Here is an 18,846-nt window from a genome sequence, read left to right as displayed (position 1 = left end):
ATCTCATTTCATCGTATAGCCAAGAAGACATTTTATTAAGCATTTATTAAAGTGCTAAGCAATTATTTGAATTAACTTTATCATTAATACACTTAACATCGATGAGTCATAATCCAGTCTAAACATTTCATCATTTCTGTGACTACTTTCACAACCCATTCGTTTCTCATGATGTGGAATCTAGAACTGCAATGAACGACCCCCTCAGTGATGGTCAATACCGTGCCAAACACCCTCTTCTTCCTCCTTATACACACTCCAGGATTTCAATACTATTTTAACACCAGAACCACTGTGGGTACTTGAAGTCAACCTCCTATTCACGGGAGCCACTGCTCTTAACATTAACTTAACAAACACGTATTAACTATGGGTGGGTCAGGTATTACTTGAGGCTATAAGCAAAAAGGTGCTCCATTCGTGCCCTCAAACAACTACAGATAAATTGTTTGCACTAATAAAAAACTCTGAATGTTGTAATAGAGGGGTAACCAAACTGCCACTGGCTCACAGAAGCAATTACTTAGGCTTTAGTGGTACAAGAAGCCTTCACAGAAGAGGTGTCAGATTTAACAAAGCGAAATCCCAGTTTTAGCCAGTGCTAAGAAAGAGGAGAGGGGGAAGGGAAAGTAAACACAAGGTAAGAAGAGAGAAGAGCAAGGGAGAGGAAAAAGTCCTATTTATCCTTTGGTCCTCTTTGCAATTAAATATATATATATATTTAAATAAAAAGAAAAACATACTTTAAAATATCAATGCATTTTAAATACCTTTTTCTGATGTTCCAGGAGCACAGTAATCTCCTTCTGGGTCTGTTTCTTTGTGTCTGAAAGCCATATGGTGAATGATCTCTTCTGATCAGATAACACAACAGCACTGGCTGTGTATATAGACCCGTCATCTAGAACTCTGAAATCAGGGTCACTTGACTGGATGAGATTTGCAGACCTGAGGCACTCTTTCAAATTAACTGCAAGGGAAAATGTCCATTTGTAAAGTAAAAGTACATGCAAAATGAATAAATCATGTTTAATTCTACAATCATTTTCAAAATCATAAAGCAGAATGAAATAAACCAATCACTTTGCATTAACCAAGTATCTTACCGAGTCTCTTTTTTTAAAAATTTATCTTTATTGTTGAAAGTATTACAGGTGTCCTGTTTTATTCCCCATTCACCCTTTCTACCCCACCACCCCACCCCCACCCCACCCAGGCCTTCACCACACTATTGTCTGTGTCCATGGGTTATGCATACATGTATATAAGTTCTTTAGTTAATCTCTTCCTACTCAGCCACCCACCCCCGCCTTCCCTCTGAGAATGACCAGTCTGTTCCATGCTTCTATGTCTCTGGATCTATTTTGTGCATCGGTTTATTTTGTTCTTTAGATTCCAATTATAAGTGAGATCATGTGATGCTTGACTGTCTCTGACTGGCTTGTTTCACTTAGCACAATATTCTCCAGGTCCTTCCATGCTGTCTCAAAGGGTAACGGATCCTTCTTTTTTACAGCTGCACAGTATTCCATGGTGTAAATGTCCCACAGCTTTTTTATCCACTCGTCTACTTGATGGGCACTTGGGCTGTTTCTAGATCTTAGCTATTGTAAATTGCGCTGCTATGAACATAGGGGTGCATATATTCTTTCTGATTGGTGTTTCAGGTTTCTTAGGATATATTCCTAGAAGTGGGATCACTGGGTCAAATGGCAGTTCCATAAATCCATCTGATCTAGACTGGCATTTAGAGTCACTGTTTCCTTGTTGATTTTTTGTCTGGAAGAGCTATTCAGTGAAGTCAGTGGGTTGTTAAAGTCCCCTACTATGAATATGTATTGCTATCTCTCCCTTAAAGTAATCCAGAAGTTTTTTTATATGTTTAGGTGCCCCTGTATTGGGTACATATATGTTTACAGGGTCATATCCTCTCATTGGATTGATCCCGTTAGTATTATGTAGTGATCTTTCTTGTCTCTTGTTATGACCTTCATTTTGAAGTCTATTTTGCCAGATATGAGTATTGCTACCCCAGCTTTCTTTTTTGTTTCCATTTGCATTGAAATTTTTTTCCATCCCTTCACTCTCATCTTGTGTGAGTCTTTTGTTCTGAAGTGTTACCCAGTCTCTTTACTTGTATTTTTTTTAAAAGTATAATTTTCTTTCAGTTAAAAAAAAATCTTGATTGTATATTTGTATTAAATAGGGTGCTTTAAAATTTCATATGCTGCTAAAAGGCTTATGACAGTGATCTTCCTATAAAAGAGGTTTGTGTATTGTAATCATGACAAAACTGAGTTACACACCCCCACACACACCTGAATAAATAAACAGAAAAGTTCCCTTGACTATGAGTCTTTTAATATACTGTCTTCAGCCTAAACAGTGAGGCGGTGTATGAGTTAGGGAGACAGACAAGTAACACAAATTTATCTTTGAATTCTTCCCACTGGCACTTCTCTATGACACTCTCCTCCAACTCCCCACCCCTATACCACCCTACCCCCGGAGCTCACAGTTCTCTCTGTGTTCATATTTTTTCAAAACTCCCCACCAAAAGTCCACATGGGGTCTTCTCTCCCTGGGAATTTTGCCCTCTAATAAAAGGTAAGCACATATAAGTATCAGTTTAAGTGTTTTGATACTTATATCAAAATATCAAATCCATCCCATTCTTCAACTGCCTGCCTTAACAGAAACCAAACTGATAAATTAATAGTCACTTAAGTGATAACCTCTCCAAGAATTCATGTTACCCATTCATAGTGTCTTCACTTTAATCCTAATCAGGTGGAAGCGTTTTGTCAAAAAGAAGCGAACATCTTTAGGAGTGACGGCCTCTCATCTTCACATTTTTAGCTGAATGATAACCTCTGGCCTATTTCCCTAACAGAATACCCCTGACCACTCTTCACTGTATTTCCTTTCTTTCTCCCCATAGGAATAAAAGTGACATTTGTTTAATAAAAGTAAATGAAGTACTATAACCAGAAATCACACACTTTGTTAAAAATCTATTTGGTATCTCTGGGACAAGCTGTATCTCTTTCTCAAAAAAAGTCATGATGCAATAAAATTAAAAAAAATCATGATGCTTTCCTCCAATATTCCCTGTACCACAGGGAAAGTCTGCCTGGGCAGAACTTCCCTACTGTTGGGAAAGTTTGAGGCTCCCTATTTTCTCATACAAATGGCTAAGTTCTGTTTTGAATGGAGTAGCTTACTTTGTTATATTCCTCTATGCAGCCATAGCCTTGATAAAAAACCTGCTCTGATTCTCTCAGCTCCTTATCTGTAGTTCTTTAGTGCTACAGTCGAAGGGCTATATTCTACATGTAATTCTTTATGTAATTTTTAAACCCTCAAAACCTGAATGACCACAAAAGCGTGGCTTAGAACATCAGCACTAAAATCAACCACAGAATTCATTGGAGTTATAAAGAACAGAAACATATATTTAAATTATCTTGAATTGTATCTAATTATAAATATTCAGGCTAATTCCAAAATGCAAAGATTGCATAACCTGCTCTTTCCAGTTTAGGTAAACTAAATTTCTGTCTCAAAAATATTGTTTTGAAATTTCTCACCTCTGCCGACCATTCTGTCTGCCTCTAGTTTAGAAGGTGTATTAAATGTCACCTTTTGGCAGGCTTCACAAGCAAAACTGAAGGCCTAGAATAAAAAAATTAAAGAATAAGGTCACATAAATATGGTACATAAAAAGAGCAAAGTTTTAGTTATGCAAGGTAAATAAGTTCTAGAGACTTGTATAGCATAATGCTTATAGTACAATGCTGTACTGTATACTTAAAATTAAGATAATAGTAAATTACAAGGATGGGAGGAAACTTTTGGAAGTAATGGATATGTTTACGGCACAGACTGTGGTGATGATTTCACAGATATATACTTATCTCCAAACTCATCAAGTTGTACCATTAAATATGTACAGCTTTGTGTATGTAAATCTTACCTCAGTAAAGTATTTTTTTAAACAGAATAAAGAACAAAACTACATGATCATCTCAACAGATGCAAAACAAACAATTGACAAAAGTTGAGGCCCATTTATGATTAACAACCCTCAACAAACTAGGATTAAAAGGGAACTTGCTCAACATGCGCAAGGCCATCTATGGAAAACTCATAACTAACATCACACTTAATGGAGGATTGCTTTCCTTTGACATGAGGAAGACAGTGATGCCTGCTCTCACCGCTTCCATTCAACACTGTATGAAGCTCTTCTAGCCAAGGCAATTACAGAGAAAAAAAAATAGAATTAAAGGCATCCAGATTGGGAAAGAAGTAAAATTGTCTCTATTTCCAGATGACATGACCTTGTACACAGGAAGTCCTAAGAAATCCACCAAGAATAATAATAATAATAAATGAGTTCAACAAGTTTGCATGATATAAGACCAAAATATGAAAGTCAGTTGTATTCCTGTAAACTAGTAATAAAAATATCAGAAAGCACAAGCAAACAATGCCATTCAGAATAGATAGTCCATCTTCATACATCAGAAGACGTAGTCCCAAAATACATCTATAGATTGAATGCACTCTCCATCAAAATCCCAAATAGCTTTTTTTTTTTTTGCAGCAATTGAGCATTAATCCTTGTGGAAATGCAAGGGACCCAAGACCAAAATAAATGTGAAAAAGAAGAACAAAGTTGGAAAATTTACATTTTCCAATTTTAAAAGTTACTGCAAAGCTACAACAACTAAGACAGAGTAGTACTGGCATAAAGATAAACATATAGATAGATGGAATGAAACTGAAATCCCAAAACTAAGCACTTATACTTACAAATTAGGGTAAGCATGTAACAGTGTTAACCAAAAAGTCATTTTCAAAGAGTCACAATAAGATTGCTGTGACAATGAAGTAATAAGTTGTTTGAACTTAAAAAAATTCAACCATATTATATATGCTCAATTGCATATTGTTCCTAAGAATATAGTTATTCCCTTGGGGTGAAACATGGTTTTGCTCAATAATGCATCCACTGGAACAAATATATATATATGTACACATACATATAATTTTCAAAAATTTTTCAAAAATTTACAGATGTGGTTAGAGTCCTATGCTCTATTTCATTTTCATTTCTCTTGTCCAAGGAATATTTCCTTTTAAGTTGATGTCTATACTTCCTCTGTAAGTTTTTATACTTTTATCATATATGCATTATATATGCAGATGCACATAAATTACAAGCTAATATTGTGTGTAGTATGTGTCCATGTGCATCCTTCTGCATCTTGCTTTTTTCACTCAACAATATGTTTAAGATTATTCCAAGAATATATTACAGTTTATTTTGACTGTTTCCCTCTGATGCTAATTTAGACTTCTCGTTTTCCATTTTTTCTATTATAAATTATACTGCAATGAACAACCTTGCAGGTACAAGACATCAGGATACATACCCACAGTAAAAACATATGAGCATCTCCAATCTCAGTAACTCTTGGCAAGCTGTTCTCCAAAGTACTAGTATCAATTGGTAGTAAGGCCCCCAGGTTATTAGATGTCTCTATTTCTCAAATCCTCTACTGCAATTAATTCTACTGGACATTAAAACTGTTGCCAATCTTATGGCTGTTGTTTTCATTTTCATTTTCTTAATTTCGACTAAGGCTGAGCACCGTTTTTTTGTGTTTACTTGACATTTATCTTCTATAAACTGTCTACTCCTCTCTTTTAATTATGTTTATATTAAGCTTATCCTTTTCAAATTATCTTTTATTTGCAGGCTTATGTGGGTTACTTTTTCACTCCTTTTTGTGGTATCTTTTGATAAACAGTGCTTCCATTTTAAAGCAACCAAATTTATTAATCATTTCTTTTAGTTTTTAGTCAAATTTATTAATAATTTCTTCTGGCTTACACTTTTGTATGTTAATAACTCTTCCTCTACCCTATCATAAATAGATTATCTGATATTTGTAACTGTAAAGTTACTTCCAGCTCCAAGGTACATGCCCTTGGAACCCAACCAGGGACCCTTCAGTCCAAGGGCCGACAGTCTAACCACTGACCCAAACTAGCTTGGGCTGGTTAGATTTTTTTTTTTTAGCCTTCTATTCTTCCACAATTTTTTTAATGATCAGCTGACCAAATTCCTTTTAGATTTTTTTTTTTTTATCCAGAAAACCTGCTTATTTTTATCAGCTCTAGTAGTTTGTCAAGATAGTTTTGAATCTCCCATGTAGCTAATCCTATAGCAAGTAAAATGGCAATTAGATTTTTATCTTACTTGTGTGCTTGCGAGTACCTCCAGTAGAATGCTGACTAAAAACCGTTACAGTGACCATTGTGGGATTGTTTTTAACTTTAAAGAGAATGTTTTTAGAATGTCAGCATTAATTCTGAGTCTTGTTTTCTTTCATTCATTCGTTTTAAGTATGGTTCATTATATTAAGAAAGTTCATTCCCTTATATTCCTAGTTTGCTCAGAATTTTTATAACAATAAATATAGTTACCTACTTGTTTTGAAATGAGCATATGTTTTTTCTCCCTATGTTAAAATACAATAATAGATTTTCTAATGTGAAGCCATCTTTCCACTTCTGTGATAAACTTTATAGGACATGATAATTTTTTAATACATTATTGCTTTCAATTTCTGCTACTTATTTTAGTATTTCAAATATACACCCATAAGTGAGATCAAGCTACTACTTTTCAACTTCATGCAAACCTCATAAAATGAGTTAACTTTTTTCTGTTCTTTGCAACAATTTACATAAAGAACAAATGATATGTTCTATATAATTATGGAAGAATTCACCTATCACAGGTCTGGGCCTAATGGATGTGAGTGAAAGTGTGTGTTTGGCTTCTAATTCAATATATTTAATGGTTCTAAGTCTATCTAAATTTTGTATACCTCCTCAAGTCAATTTTGGCAATTTGTATTTTGTAGGAAATTGCCTAACTCTGTTTTCAAATTAATTGGAATAATCTACTAACATTATTATTTACCTTTAAAACATCTGTCCTCTTGATAGCTACCCCTCCTTTTTAGTCTTAATATTGATTGATCTGATACTGTTTTTTACTTGCTCACTCATAGCAAGGTTTGCCTATACTTTCAAACAAGAGCTTTTGGTTTTGTTCATTCTATTGCTTGTCTCTTTTTTTAAATGTTCTTTCTAAAACATAAATACAAAAGACTATATATAGCATAAGTAGATATTTTAAGAAATAATAAAATGAAAACTAGAGCATTCACTTTCAAGGTTACAAAATAAAACATTACTGTTATTTTCAAGGGCTCTCCCCAATTGTATTTTCTTCCCTCCCTTAAGAAGATGCAGGTTTATTTTGCTAATTTTGGGCTTTTAAATATATGCAGTCATACGCTTATTGTATACAGCTGAATTTCTTTGCTCAAACTCTGTTCATGAAATTTATCCATGCTGAGTATATAGCAGTAGTTTATTTTCATTGTTGTGTAGTACATTATTGGAAAGAATATACAATTAATTCATTCATACCATTTTCAAAGGGATGATATTCATGTGCAGATTTCAGTTATATCATACTTCTTGAAACTAAAAGTGATTTGATACTACATTTGTGCGAATTAGATATATTATTGAAAATAAAGTAAAAATGTTAAGGGATTAGATTAGCAATGATGAACTAATGACTTTTAAAGATACTTTTAAAATAACTTTTATATAAAAGAGTGCCCAACAAAAACTACAACATACAAAAAGACTTTTTAAAAGATTGTCTATTGTAGTCGGGAAAAATAAATTGCTGTGGTTCATTTTACAGTACTACCCAAGTTTTATTAATGGTATTATAGAAGGCTTATCATACAAATCATTAAATACTGATAGAAAAATCTAATGCCGAAAGGAGAGTGAAAACTGAAGATGTTACTTGAGGTTGTTTCACTTTTGTACTGTTGTTCAGTTTTATAGTGAATATACAAGGTAGGCTTCTAAAAGGACACACTTTTCAATACAGGAAAATGAAGCTTAAGTAACTTGAATTTATGGAATGTCTTAAAAATAAAGACATTGTCTTGGCTGAGCTTAATAGTTATGGAATTTTAAATTCATATTTTTCCTATGGACACTGCCTTCTGCAAAATGGGAACATTATCTTCCAAACTCTTATCGCTTCAACTGTAAATTGTAATATTTACCACTCTGTGTTCTCAGTGCAGAGATGATCCTAGTAAATTTCCTTCTAACAAATTCTTTGCGAAATCGGATTCTAGTTAAATGAAAAGCATGATTAGCCATAAGTCACCCCTCAGGTGCCACATACAGAATACCAACTGCCAAGGGAATTACAACAGGCCAAAAAATGTGCCTGGGTTTATATGTAGTAAGTGGTTCAGAAGGTGACTCAGAATCCAGCTGTATTCGCAATGCAAGCAGTAACACTCTTCTTTTGAAAAGGTGCCTGATAATGCACCGATCTAAATATATACTAAAACTTTGCCCTCCTTAAGATCATGGGTTTAATATAAACTAGTTCTCATTTACTTCCTTTATTTGCCTTAAGCTTTTTTCACTAACAAAAAAAATAATAACAAACATTATTGTACTCATTTTTATTTTAAAAAGATGAACATGCCAACTGTTATCAAGAACTCCCCAAAAAGGCATTTCTGGTAAAGAAGCCACATTACACATTATTCTCTTTAATGCTACAAAATCTGAAAAGGTAGAATGCCAACTTGTCAACATAGGTTTCAGGTAAAATTAATATAATCCAAGGGGAAAAGCATGTTATGCTATGAAAAACAACACTATTGTAATTCCTTTTGAAGAGCAGCCCTTTTAGCAAAATGATAAATTAACTGTGCCCAATTACATACTATTTCTAATATATAATATATAACAATATAATTCCCAAAGTAGATTTGATGTAGTGGGCAATATTGAGCACATATTTAAAAGAATCTCAGTGTTTGTAACTGAGCAGAAGACATTTAAGCAATTGGGCTAATGCAAATCAGTTTTCACCATCCCTAATAATTTTTGTAGTTAGGAATTTCCCCCACTCCGTTTTTTTTCTTCTTTTCTGTGTGTGGGGGATGAAGGGGGTCATTCGGAAATGTAGCAGTTTAGAGTGGTAAAAGGAGATGCAGGAGAGAAGTGCAAATGGAAAGACTCCTCAACCCAAAACACAGCTCAGCGGGAAGGCGAACATGTTTCAAAGTCTCAGTATCATGTTAAAGACGTGCTTTGAAGAGCTCTCACTTCAAACGTGGGATTGTTTTTGAAAGCTCCATTAAGGCATCCATAAAATGAAAACTGTGCTTCTAAGGTGTTATGCCATTAGTATGAGGCTGAAAACTTGGTAATCGGATGAGTTAAAAGGAAATACAGACATTGTGTGGTCAACAGAGGTCTTAATTTACCCAGCTGGACAGAAACTGAAGGTGCTCGTAAACTGGGGATTTCAAATGAAAGAAATTATTCTATACGCACTCTCCAGTATTACCGTTAAAAAAAATCTCCAGATAGACTGTTTAATCTAAACCTTAGGAAATTATTTTTAAAGTAATCTTAAACGGGTTTATATACTAGAGCTGATGCTATCTCTAGATTTACAAGCATCTTCTTGCCTTACCACACCCCAATACCCCTGCCACTGGGGCAGCGCCTTAAAGCCACTCCCTACCCTCCAGGGAATATGAGAAGTCTTGGGAACAGGGAAACCTCCCCAGCTTCTTCTCCCCATTCTCCAATCCCTTTCTCAGAGAAAACACTAACTTCGTGCTTTTAAACATAAAAGCTGGTAGCACTATCAAATATATCACAACAGAAGACACTTTGAGAGTTTTTCGTCTTAGGCATTTTGTTGGAACAGTGGCCTGGCAGGTCGACGCGCTCGTTTGTACAATCCTTGGTACATAAATATATCGTAGGTCGTAACTATCAATCCAGCGTTCACAACTCGTTCATTCAACGAGAGAACAAAGCCTGGACCCAGTCTGCCTGCTTGGAGGCAGAGGAGTAGCTGCAATCCCAGTAGCCAAAGTCAACCTATTCCCAAGCCAGGCAGGGCCTCCCGAGGCCGGACCCCACGCCCACCCCTGGGTGCAGAAAGTCTGGGGTCTCCAGCTCCCTTTCACAGCGCGCCCTGAGCGCATTCCCGGTCTCCACTGAAGCTCCGCGCGTAATCGCGCCGTCGGAGTTTCCGCTGTTTTGCTTGATGTCTCCCAAATTCTGGGAAAACTGTCCCTAACTTCCTCTCCAGGAGGGTCTCCTCCTGGGTCGCAGGTTTCGCGGGCACAGGAGACCCCAGGCTTTGCGCTGAGCTTGCCCAGTCCTCGCTGCAGCCAAAGTAAGACCCAACCTCACTCCAGTCCCACCACCCCACCCACCCTGACCCAATCCCCTCTGCTGCGTCCCAGTGTCCCCCTCACACCGCTGACCCCCAACCCCAGCCCAAACCCAGCCTTCCCACCACTTCAGGCCCCAGGTACCCCCCCACACACACCCATCGGGTGGCTCCCTGAGGTGGACAGTAAGAGCGAGCTGAATGGCCTTCAGGGAGACAAAACCTGCAAGCTGTTTTTGCAGAGGTAACTCCACGCCTCGACCAAGAAGCATCGCTCCGACGCCTCCAAGCGGGAGGGGGAGACGGGACATTCCAGGTGACTTCTCCATTCCAGGTGACCATGGGGAGACAGCCCCTGGAATCCCTCCTCACGTCCGTATTTTGCTCACTTTAGGGGCCATGAAATATCTGACCAAAAGCTCCTCCACTCTTTCCACCCAAACGCGCCCCAACCGCAACGCCAGGCCCGGGAGCCAGGGGAGGAATGCGAACCGCAGCCCCCGCGCAGCCACGACGGCGTCCGCCTAGGCGCCGCGAAGCGGGGGCTCGACCGTGATATTCAAGCAATCCACGCGGGGTCCCAGACACAAAGTTCAGCCCTGGGTCTTCCTTCCTCACCTCCGCGCGCCCAAATTTGGGTTGGTCCCTAAGCCCCAAGATTGAGCTAAACGTCGGTGGTCTTTCAATGTGCTGCGCCCCCTACCCTTCCGGCGGCGGGGACCAGGGCGCACCCCCCGTCTGCCCACGCCGGCCCCGGGGGGCTGCCTGCGCCGCGCCCCGCCCCGGCGCCCCACTCACCACGAGGGTCAGCAGCAGCGTGCACACGGCTCCGCGCAGGGGGCTGCGCAGTTCGGGGGCCGCCATCCCAGCGCGGGTCGGGGTGCAGAGAGGCGAGAGCGCGGGCAGGCGCAGCGGCGGGCGCAGGAGTATGTGGGTCGCCGCGCCGCTCTCAGGCCCGCCTGCTTCGGAGCGTGTTGGCTCCTGGGACGGGATTGGACCAGGAGCCGCCGCGCCGCCCCTCCTCGCTGTTTCTCAAGTTTTATCGCCGCGGGAGCCGCCGGGGAGGTGCCCGAGCCTGCCCCTCCGCTTCCCGGCCGCCGCGCCAAGCCGGCTCTCGGGAAAGCGGTCCCAGGAGCGCGCCCCTGCCCGCGCTCCCACGCCCGCCGCCTGCCCCGCGGCGCCGCCGCCCCGCCCCCCTCCGCGCGGACCTCGCCGCCCAGCCCGGCGCTGCGCCTCGTTCCCGCTGCGGCGCCGCGTCCGCCTGCTCGGCTGTGTGCCCGACGAGGCGCTGCTGGGTGCCAGGGACGCCGAGCCTCCCTTCAACTCCTGATGACGGTCTGGGCGCTGTCTCCCTGGGGAATGCGGGATACATGGCATTCTTTCCAAATTTTACTCACAGGATAACGGAAGGGAAATGATCCCAAGTGGCACGAAGAAGCTGGCATTTGTTCTACCAGAAACTAAACCCAAGTAAAAAAATAAAAAAATCCTGCTACAAAAGAAATTCTGCTAGCTGGCCATTTTTATGCGCCCAAAACATGAGTGATTACACCCAGAGCTTTGTTTACTGCCAATGTTGTGGCCTTATGTGAACCTTTTAAGAAAGAACGTGTTTTTCTTATATGCGAATTATTGATTTAGTTAATTACATGGTGATTGTACTAAGATGCAATTTTTCAGTTTATGGTAAAAGGAAAATCTACCAGACAAAACTCTGTACTCTAAAGGAGGCTTGCGTATTTAATATCATTTGTCAACAGCAAAAGTGTTAACCTGTAATAAAAAAACAAAAACATTTATTTGAGTAAAAGTATTGCAGCCTGAGAGAAGCAGATTTAGGTAACAACTCAAGCAGTGCTCTGGGGGGAAAAAAAAAACACACAAAGAAAGGCAAGATTTATAAGGCAAAAAACACACAAAATGTAATTCTTTCCTGCAAATGAAGAATTGCTGGCTAGATTAACAGGGATTGGTTAGTTCCAATATGCAAAACAAGGGGACTGAAAACTACAAGGAGGAGGTCAAGTCCATGTGTGTCCATAGTTGGTCCAAGATGTTTATGGCTAAGCCTTGAGCCAAGTTTAGCAACAGGTTTAGCAACTTAAAAGCAACTGAGAACTGAGGTACAAGATGTGTGTAGGTCCCATGTTGTTAATAGACTCCTGACTCTCTTAGCAACACTTATTCCATTTTATTATTTTTTTTCCATTATCACATTCAGCAAATACGTAATAGTCACCCATTCACCCAGGCATTGTGTAAGGGGTTGGAGAAAAGGAAATGTGCAAAACCCACTTTCTGCCAAAAACAATTCTAAGCCCAAGAGGGAATAAAGACCCATCATCATAGCCCAGTATGGTAAACTTTTTAATTAGAGAGGTGGCTTGCAAGACTAGGGGTAGAGTCCTTTATGTCTCTGTAAGCCCCCACTAAGACCCCACCTGCTACATTCAGAAGGAACTCCTTCTTTGATGTGTTGCTGCTCCTCAAAGTCCACGTGCAAGTTCTAAAGTCAGAACCCTCAGCTAGTCCAGATTAATCAGGGAAGGGGCTACAGCTTTCATTCATCCCAACCTAGTCACCTCAATAGACTCATTTTCTGAAGTCTTGAGTTTCCCTGAATCTCATGGGCCTCAGCTCTCAGTACTCAGACATTAAGTTCAACTTTTCTGTCCCATCTCTGAAATATTCAAGGCACCCATGAAGAGATTTTGTCTCACCTCTGGAGGCCTCTGTATAGAAGAGCTCTTCCATTCTCAGACATAGCTTTTTGAATTTCTCTCTACTCCAACCATTTCACCTCCCATCCTCCAAACCTTCACCTTCACCCATAACCTAGGGAAAAGCCTCTCAGTTTACTCTGGCCCCAGCCGGCCTTTAGAAACACTAGTGGATTATGGCTTTCTTATAACATAGGTGATAGTATGACCTTAATTGTGTCTCCTCAAATTCATAAGTTGAAGCCCTAACCCCCAAAATAACAGAAAATAACTACATATTTGGAGTTAGGGCCTATAAGGAAGTAATTAAGGTTAAGTGAGGTAGCCCGGCCGGGTGTGGCTCAGTGGTTAAGCGTCGACCTAGGATCCAGGCGATCAGGGTTCGATTCCTGGTCAGGGCACATGCCTGAATTGCGGGCTGTGGCCAATCAATGACTCTCTCATCATTGATGTTTCTAGCTCTCTCTCTCCCTCTCCTTTCCTCTCTCTGAAATCAATAAAGATATATTAAAAAAAAAAAAAGGTTAAGTGAGGTCAAAATGGTGGGCCCTGATCTTATGGGATTAGTGTCCTTATGAGAGGAGACACCAGAGAACAGAAAGTTAACCTCCTCTCTCTCTCTCTCTCTCTCTCTATCTTCCCGCCACTCTCCCACCCTCCATCTCCTGTGTGGATACAAAGAGAAGGCAGCTATCTACAAGTCAGGAAGATAGCTCTCATCAAAAGCCAAATCAGCCAGCACCTTAAATTTGGACCCTCAGCCTTCTGAACTATGAGAAATAATGCTGGAGTAAGAACCAACAGAGAAAAGGGGCAGGGTAGGAGTGTGTTCCAGGCAACAGCAACAGTACTAGCAAAGCTGTGGAGAGTCTTGTGAGGACTTTCCATGCCAAGAAAACAGAAAGGAGTTTCTTCAGAACCAGTGGACTGAAGAACTCCCATGGCTAACAATTAGGTTAGAAAGATAGGGTTGTGACAAACCAGGCTGAGGAGTGAAATTTCATCCTGGAAGAGATGAAGCACCATACACTCAATCTATAAAAAGGGTTAGTGACTGAAACTGGCTCAAATGATCCTCAGGTTCTTTTGCCTGCTGCTGTGGATCCAAACACAGGACACAGGTGCTAATGGAAGGAAAATGATTTATTCAGGTGCTGACTACCCAAGAGGATGTCAGGCTCATGCCTTAACAACCATCTTAATATCTCAGGGCAGGCAAAGGGCTATTATAGAGGGATTGTGGAAAGAGGGGAACTAAGGAATTCTGGTGAAGTGCAGTTTCACATTCCAGCTCTCTGGGTGGTTTTGATACTCTTTCGTGTGTGTCAGAGTCTGGCTTTTTTTGTGGTTTTGTTGTTGTTGTTCCTTTTTCTCTTGGCAATTTTATTTTTGCAGACAGGGTGTTGCAGGCCTCACTGCCATCAGCATCTTTTACACTCCTGTGGTGGCGGCCAGTGAAGAGGGGAACTGGAACTACTGCTGCCTGTAACATGCTTAAATATGAAACTATTAACATTTTAGATAAGTTTTGTTACTACAGTCTTATTTTAAGTTCTTGGTTAGTTAGCTAATTGTATGTGAAGTGTGTTTTTTTAATATCCTATACCCTGTTACATAACTGCAGTTACAGAATTATGACTTTTGGTGACATAATGAATTCATTAATGAACTTGTTTATACTGCTTTCCCTTAATATTTAAGGAATAAGATACTTCAAAATGTTTATCTTCATTCTAAGTATTAGTAGTTTTCAGTATTTTTAATTTTATCTACTAGAGTAAGTCTGATCTGATTATTACTGTCCTCCAAGTGACTAAAACTCTGAGATAACTATCACCTGCTTGTTTTATCTGTGTGTGTAATTGAGAAGATTGTTAAGCCTATTAACTATATGTTAAGCCTATTGACTATACCCTAAGCTTTCATTTTTAGCTTCTACAAAATAAAAGTTATCAAAATATATTCCAGAAATACTGTCATAAAGCATATTTTTCATTTGTACTGTAAAATTCTAGATGCAGTATAAATACTGAATAACTGGATGTAATATTAGTAATTATCTTAAAATATCCTGTGTTACAGTATCTACTTGTGCATCATGAGAATATTAGTCTAAGTCTTAATAGAAAGCTATGCATTTTTATAATTTTGAGAGGAATCTTTATAGGCAGTTAAAATTATCACATAAATGTAACTTGGAGACAAATTTAAATTGCTTTTATTTTTCCTGCGTAATCCATCATTTAAAATGAGTTTGTTGCAAACTTATTTAAAATATGAGCTTCAGTTTGAATAGTTAAAACTGGAATTAATTTTAAATCATTATGAGACATCATAAAGCATAAAAGTTTTCCTGAAATGTCTTTAATACCCTAGCCCCTAAAATGCAAAGTCGTTTGAAGTCACTACTAAAAAGATTATGTAAAAAAATTATATAAAAAAACCTATTTTCCCTGTTATTTCCTTAATTTATAAGGTAAAAGCAGCAATAAGAAAGGATCAAAAATGGGAAATGCTTTTAAGCAAGAATACAAAACTTCAGGAATCCAGGTGAGTTGTAAAATTTTCAGTAGAAAACAAACTTACTATCATCAAGAAGAGTTCTCTGTACCTAGAAGGAAGCTCTGGCCTTGGAAAGGATAATGACCGTGAGAGGGGGGAGCTGACTCCTGACCCACTGAGCCTCACTGCCTTGCGTAACTGAGTGCCAACAGGTGCTGGTCTCGCCCACTTACCTCAGCGACTTACATGAGCAGTGATATGGCAAGAGTGAGTCTCTTCAAAAACACCCAAGAAATACAACCAGAGCAACTATATGATGTTTGCAACAAATTTGCTAGTAATGAAAATGAAATTTTATGAAAAGAGGCTTAAAACCAAGTAAAAGATTGGTTCGAACAGCCCTTCTTGTGACACAAAATGAGTTTGCCATGAGAAGTTAACTCAGAATCACTGTTAGAATATTATTTAGGATAAATAGGGCGATAAACAGTAATCAAACAAATTACTTGGAATAACAGTGAGGAACACTTTACAAATATGAAATCAGATGCCAAGAGCCCTTGCAGATTTTAGAAATTAGCTGCCTTTAATGTATCCACTTGCACTTTTAGAGAGGGCTCTTCCCTTATGCTTGGTGGTCCAATAGTCTCACCCCCCACCGCTGTTTTCCTCCTCTGGTGACATCTGCTCCTGCCACTCTGACCTCCAGGAGAGGATGCTGCTCTTCCTGCACCACCTTCCCCAAAGTGTGAGTAGAGGCCCTCCACTAATTTTCCAGAGCATCACTGAGATTAGCCATGACATTTTCATCATTTGAAAAAATCACTGGAAATTTGGGGATGACAGAAAGTTGAAGTCAAGAGTAACCTATATCATTGAATTTACTCTGTTCACCAGTTTAAGTTCTTTAGATTCCACATATAAGTGAGATCAAGTGATGTTTGTCTTTCTCTGCCTGGCTGATTTCACTTAGCATAATATTCTCCAGGTCCATCCATGCTGTCCCAAAGGGTACGAGGTCCTTCTTTATAACTGCATAGTATTCCATGGTGTAAATGTCCCACAGCTTTTTTATCCACTCATCTACTGATGGGCACTGGGGCTGTTTCCAGACCTTAGCTATTGTAAATTGTGCTGCTGTGAACATAGGGGTGCATATTCTTTCTGATTAGTGTTTCTACATTCTTAGGATATATTCCTAGAAGTGGGATCGCTGGGGCAAAAAGCAGTTCTATTTTTAATTTTTTGAGGAACCTCCATACTGTTTTCCATAGTGGCAGCACCAGTCTGCATTCCCACCAGCAGTGTGCCAGGGTCCCCTTTCTCCACACCCTTGCCAGCACGTGTCATTTGCTGACTTGACAAATCTCAGAGAGAAAGAAGGTAGAGGGGGGTGGAGGGGGAGAGATTTACCAAAGAATTTATATGCGTATATGCATAACCCAAGGACAAAGACAATGGTGTGCTGAGGGGGAGGTGGAATGAGTCAATGGGGAGAAAGAAACATCTGTAATATTTTGAACAATAAAAAAAAGTAACCTATAATATTGCATTGCTGCCCAGAACAACAGCCATCCCAAATCCTCACTCTTCTCTCCTGTCTCTCCATTGTAAGCTTCCACCACCATGGAAATGGTCCAGACAACAAAGAGAACCTCAAGTTTAGACCAAAATGATCCCTGTCCTCTCAGGGAAGAGAAGTTTCCCCTACCTCCTTCTTTGGGCTGAGTCCTCAGTTCTCACGCTGGGATTAATTTCTGCCCAGAGTGATTGACAGTGGGACTGTCCATTCCATTCCCTTCAGGAGAAAACACAGTCCCATCCCCAGAGGTGTGGTCTTTCACTGTAACCGCAGCAACAATCATACCAAATTCAGACACTTGTATACCATAATGACAGTCTAATCCAGATAGGGTATGTCAGGCTCAGAAAAATTCCTTTTTGGTCTCTCCCTGTTACTTAATGATTTAAAAACTGTTACAGTGGTTTTTCCGCTTCCTTCCCTAAAATGTTCAGGTGCCCTTACAAATATTCTGTCTTCTGCCAACAGGCCTTTTAAGGAATGGTCTCCTAGTGACTTCTCACATGGCTGGAAGGCATGGTGATTTCCACACAAAAACAAATGGTTATTGTGTAAGTGATAACTTCTTACAGTAACCAGACAAAAGCAGTGTAACAAAGCCCTGACACAGGGTGAATTTTCCGTCCTTCTCATGTTGGAATCATCTCATAATCCTTCACTTTGGTTTCCTTCAGAGGGAGAATCCCCTCCCACTGGGTGAGGCTGTAGTTTGTCCTGGATGTTCTCATGTCCCCAGGAGCTCATTGTGTGCATCTCTGTTGAAAGGGCATTGCTCAAGCTTGATGGCTACAGGTGTGAGTGGGCTGCCGTCCAGATCCCAGGTGTCATTTACCTCCACCTCATTCTCTGATTCACTGCCTCATCAGCCTTTTCTTTTCCCAGAAGTTGAGGAGGGCCATTCCTCACTATCAGCTGGGTGAGGTGGCATATCCCGCAGCTCGAATGCCTGTCAACTAGCTCAGGGGTAGAGAAGCAGCTTTTTCCCACCATGGGCACTAAGTTACTTAATTCAGTATTTATCAATTTGTTTTTACTAATTATTTTATTGACTATCAATTATATAGTCACTAATTTTATTTATTCAAGATTTCTTCATCTTGACATGTATTTTCTTTTCAGTCTACCATGCAGATTTCCCAAGCCCCTCTGCTACTAGAGGAAGAGTAGCTCTCTTCCAATTAGCTATTGAGCAGGCCAATGTCTCAACAATCAGTTCTTTTTTCGCATTGTTTTCCAGCATCATACTTGCGATTACCTGTCAGTGCTATAATAAGCTATACACTTCCCTAATTGATAAGCTCTAGTCTTAACTTGCACATATCTATGTAAGGTTATAATACCAGTTCCACTATATAACCCTAAGACAGGGGTCCTGCCTGAAAACTTTTTTTAAAAATGAGGTGCTAATAATATTGCTAGTAGACATGCACCAGAAAAGTTGTCCTGCTCAAGACAACATTAAGTAGCAATCAGATATTACCTGGAACAGCTTCTAAGTCGTTTAGTGATGAATTATCTGCTGTACTGTTCCAAAGGTCTAGCAGAGATTAGAGACCACTGCCTCCTCCCACTCCTCTCATCCCAGAACTGGTGGACAAAAAGAAGTTGGGAATGGCAAGTACCGTGAATATGGCCATGGCATCTTTTCTCCTTTATGGCGACCTGCCTTTTTGTAATAACCCAAGGTAATTATCACTGATGTTGCCCAATTT

At 39.7% G+C, this 18,846-nt stretch overlaps 1 protein-coding gene across 2 annotated transcripts in view; it reads right to left on the bottom strand.

The window, feature by feature from the left end:
- Positions 1-11,421, bottom strand: part of DSC3 (desmocollin 3) — a 41,184-nt gene extending 29,763 nt beyond the window's left edge. For both annotated transcript variants that reach the window (XM_081150372.1, XM_081150373.1), the window contains exons 1-3: positions 11,129-11,421; positions 3,591-3,675; positions 771-970 (exon numbers count right to left, since the gene is read on the bottom strand). In XM_081150372.1, coding sequence (XP_081006498.1) covers positions 771-970; positions 3,591-3,675; positions 11,129-11,194 — 351 coding nt within the window. In that variant the 5' untranslated portion in view covers positions 11,195-11,421. The remainder of the gene's footprint in view (positions 1-770; positions 971-3,590; positions 3,676-11,128) is intronic.
- Positions 11,422-18,846: the final 7,425 nt, after the last annotated feature.

The sequence above is a fragment of the Miniopterus schreibersii genome, assembly GCF_964146895.1.
Source record: "Miniopterus schreibersii genome assembly, chromosome: 10".
NCBI classification, from domain to species: domain Eukaryota; kingdom Metazoa; phylum Chordata; class Mammalia; order Chiroptera; family Miniopteridae; genus Miniopterus; species Miniopterus schreibersii.
Note: the sequence above shows the minus strand (reverse complement) of the source record. Positions and strands in the feature narration are given on the sequence as shown.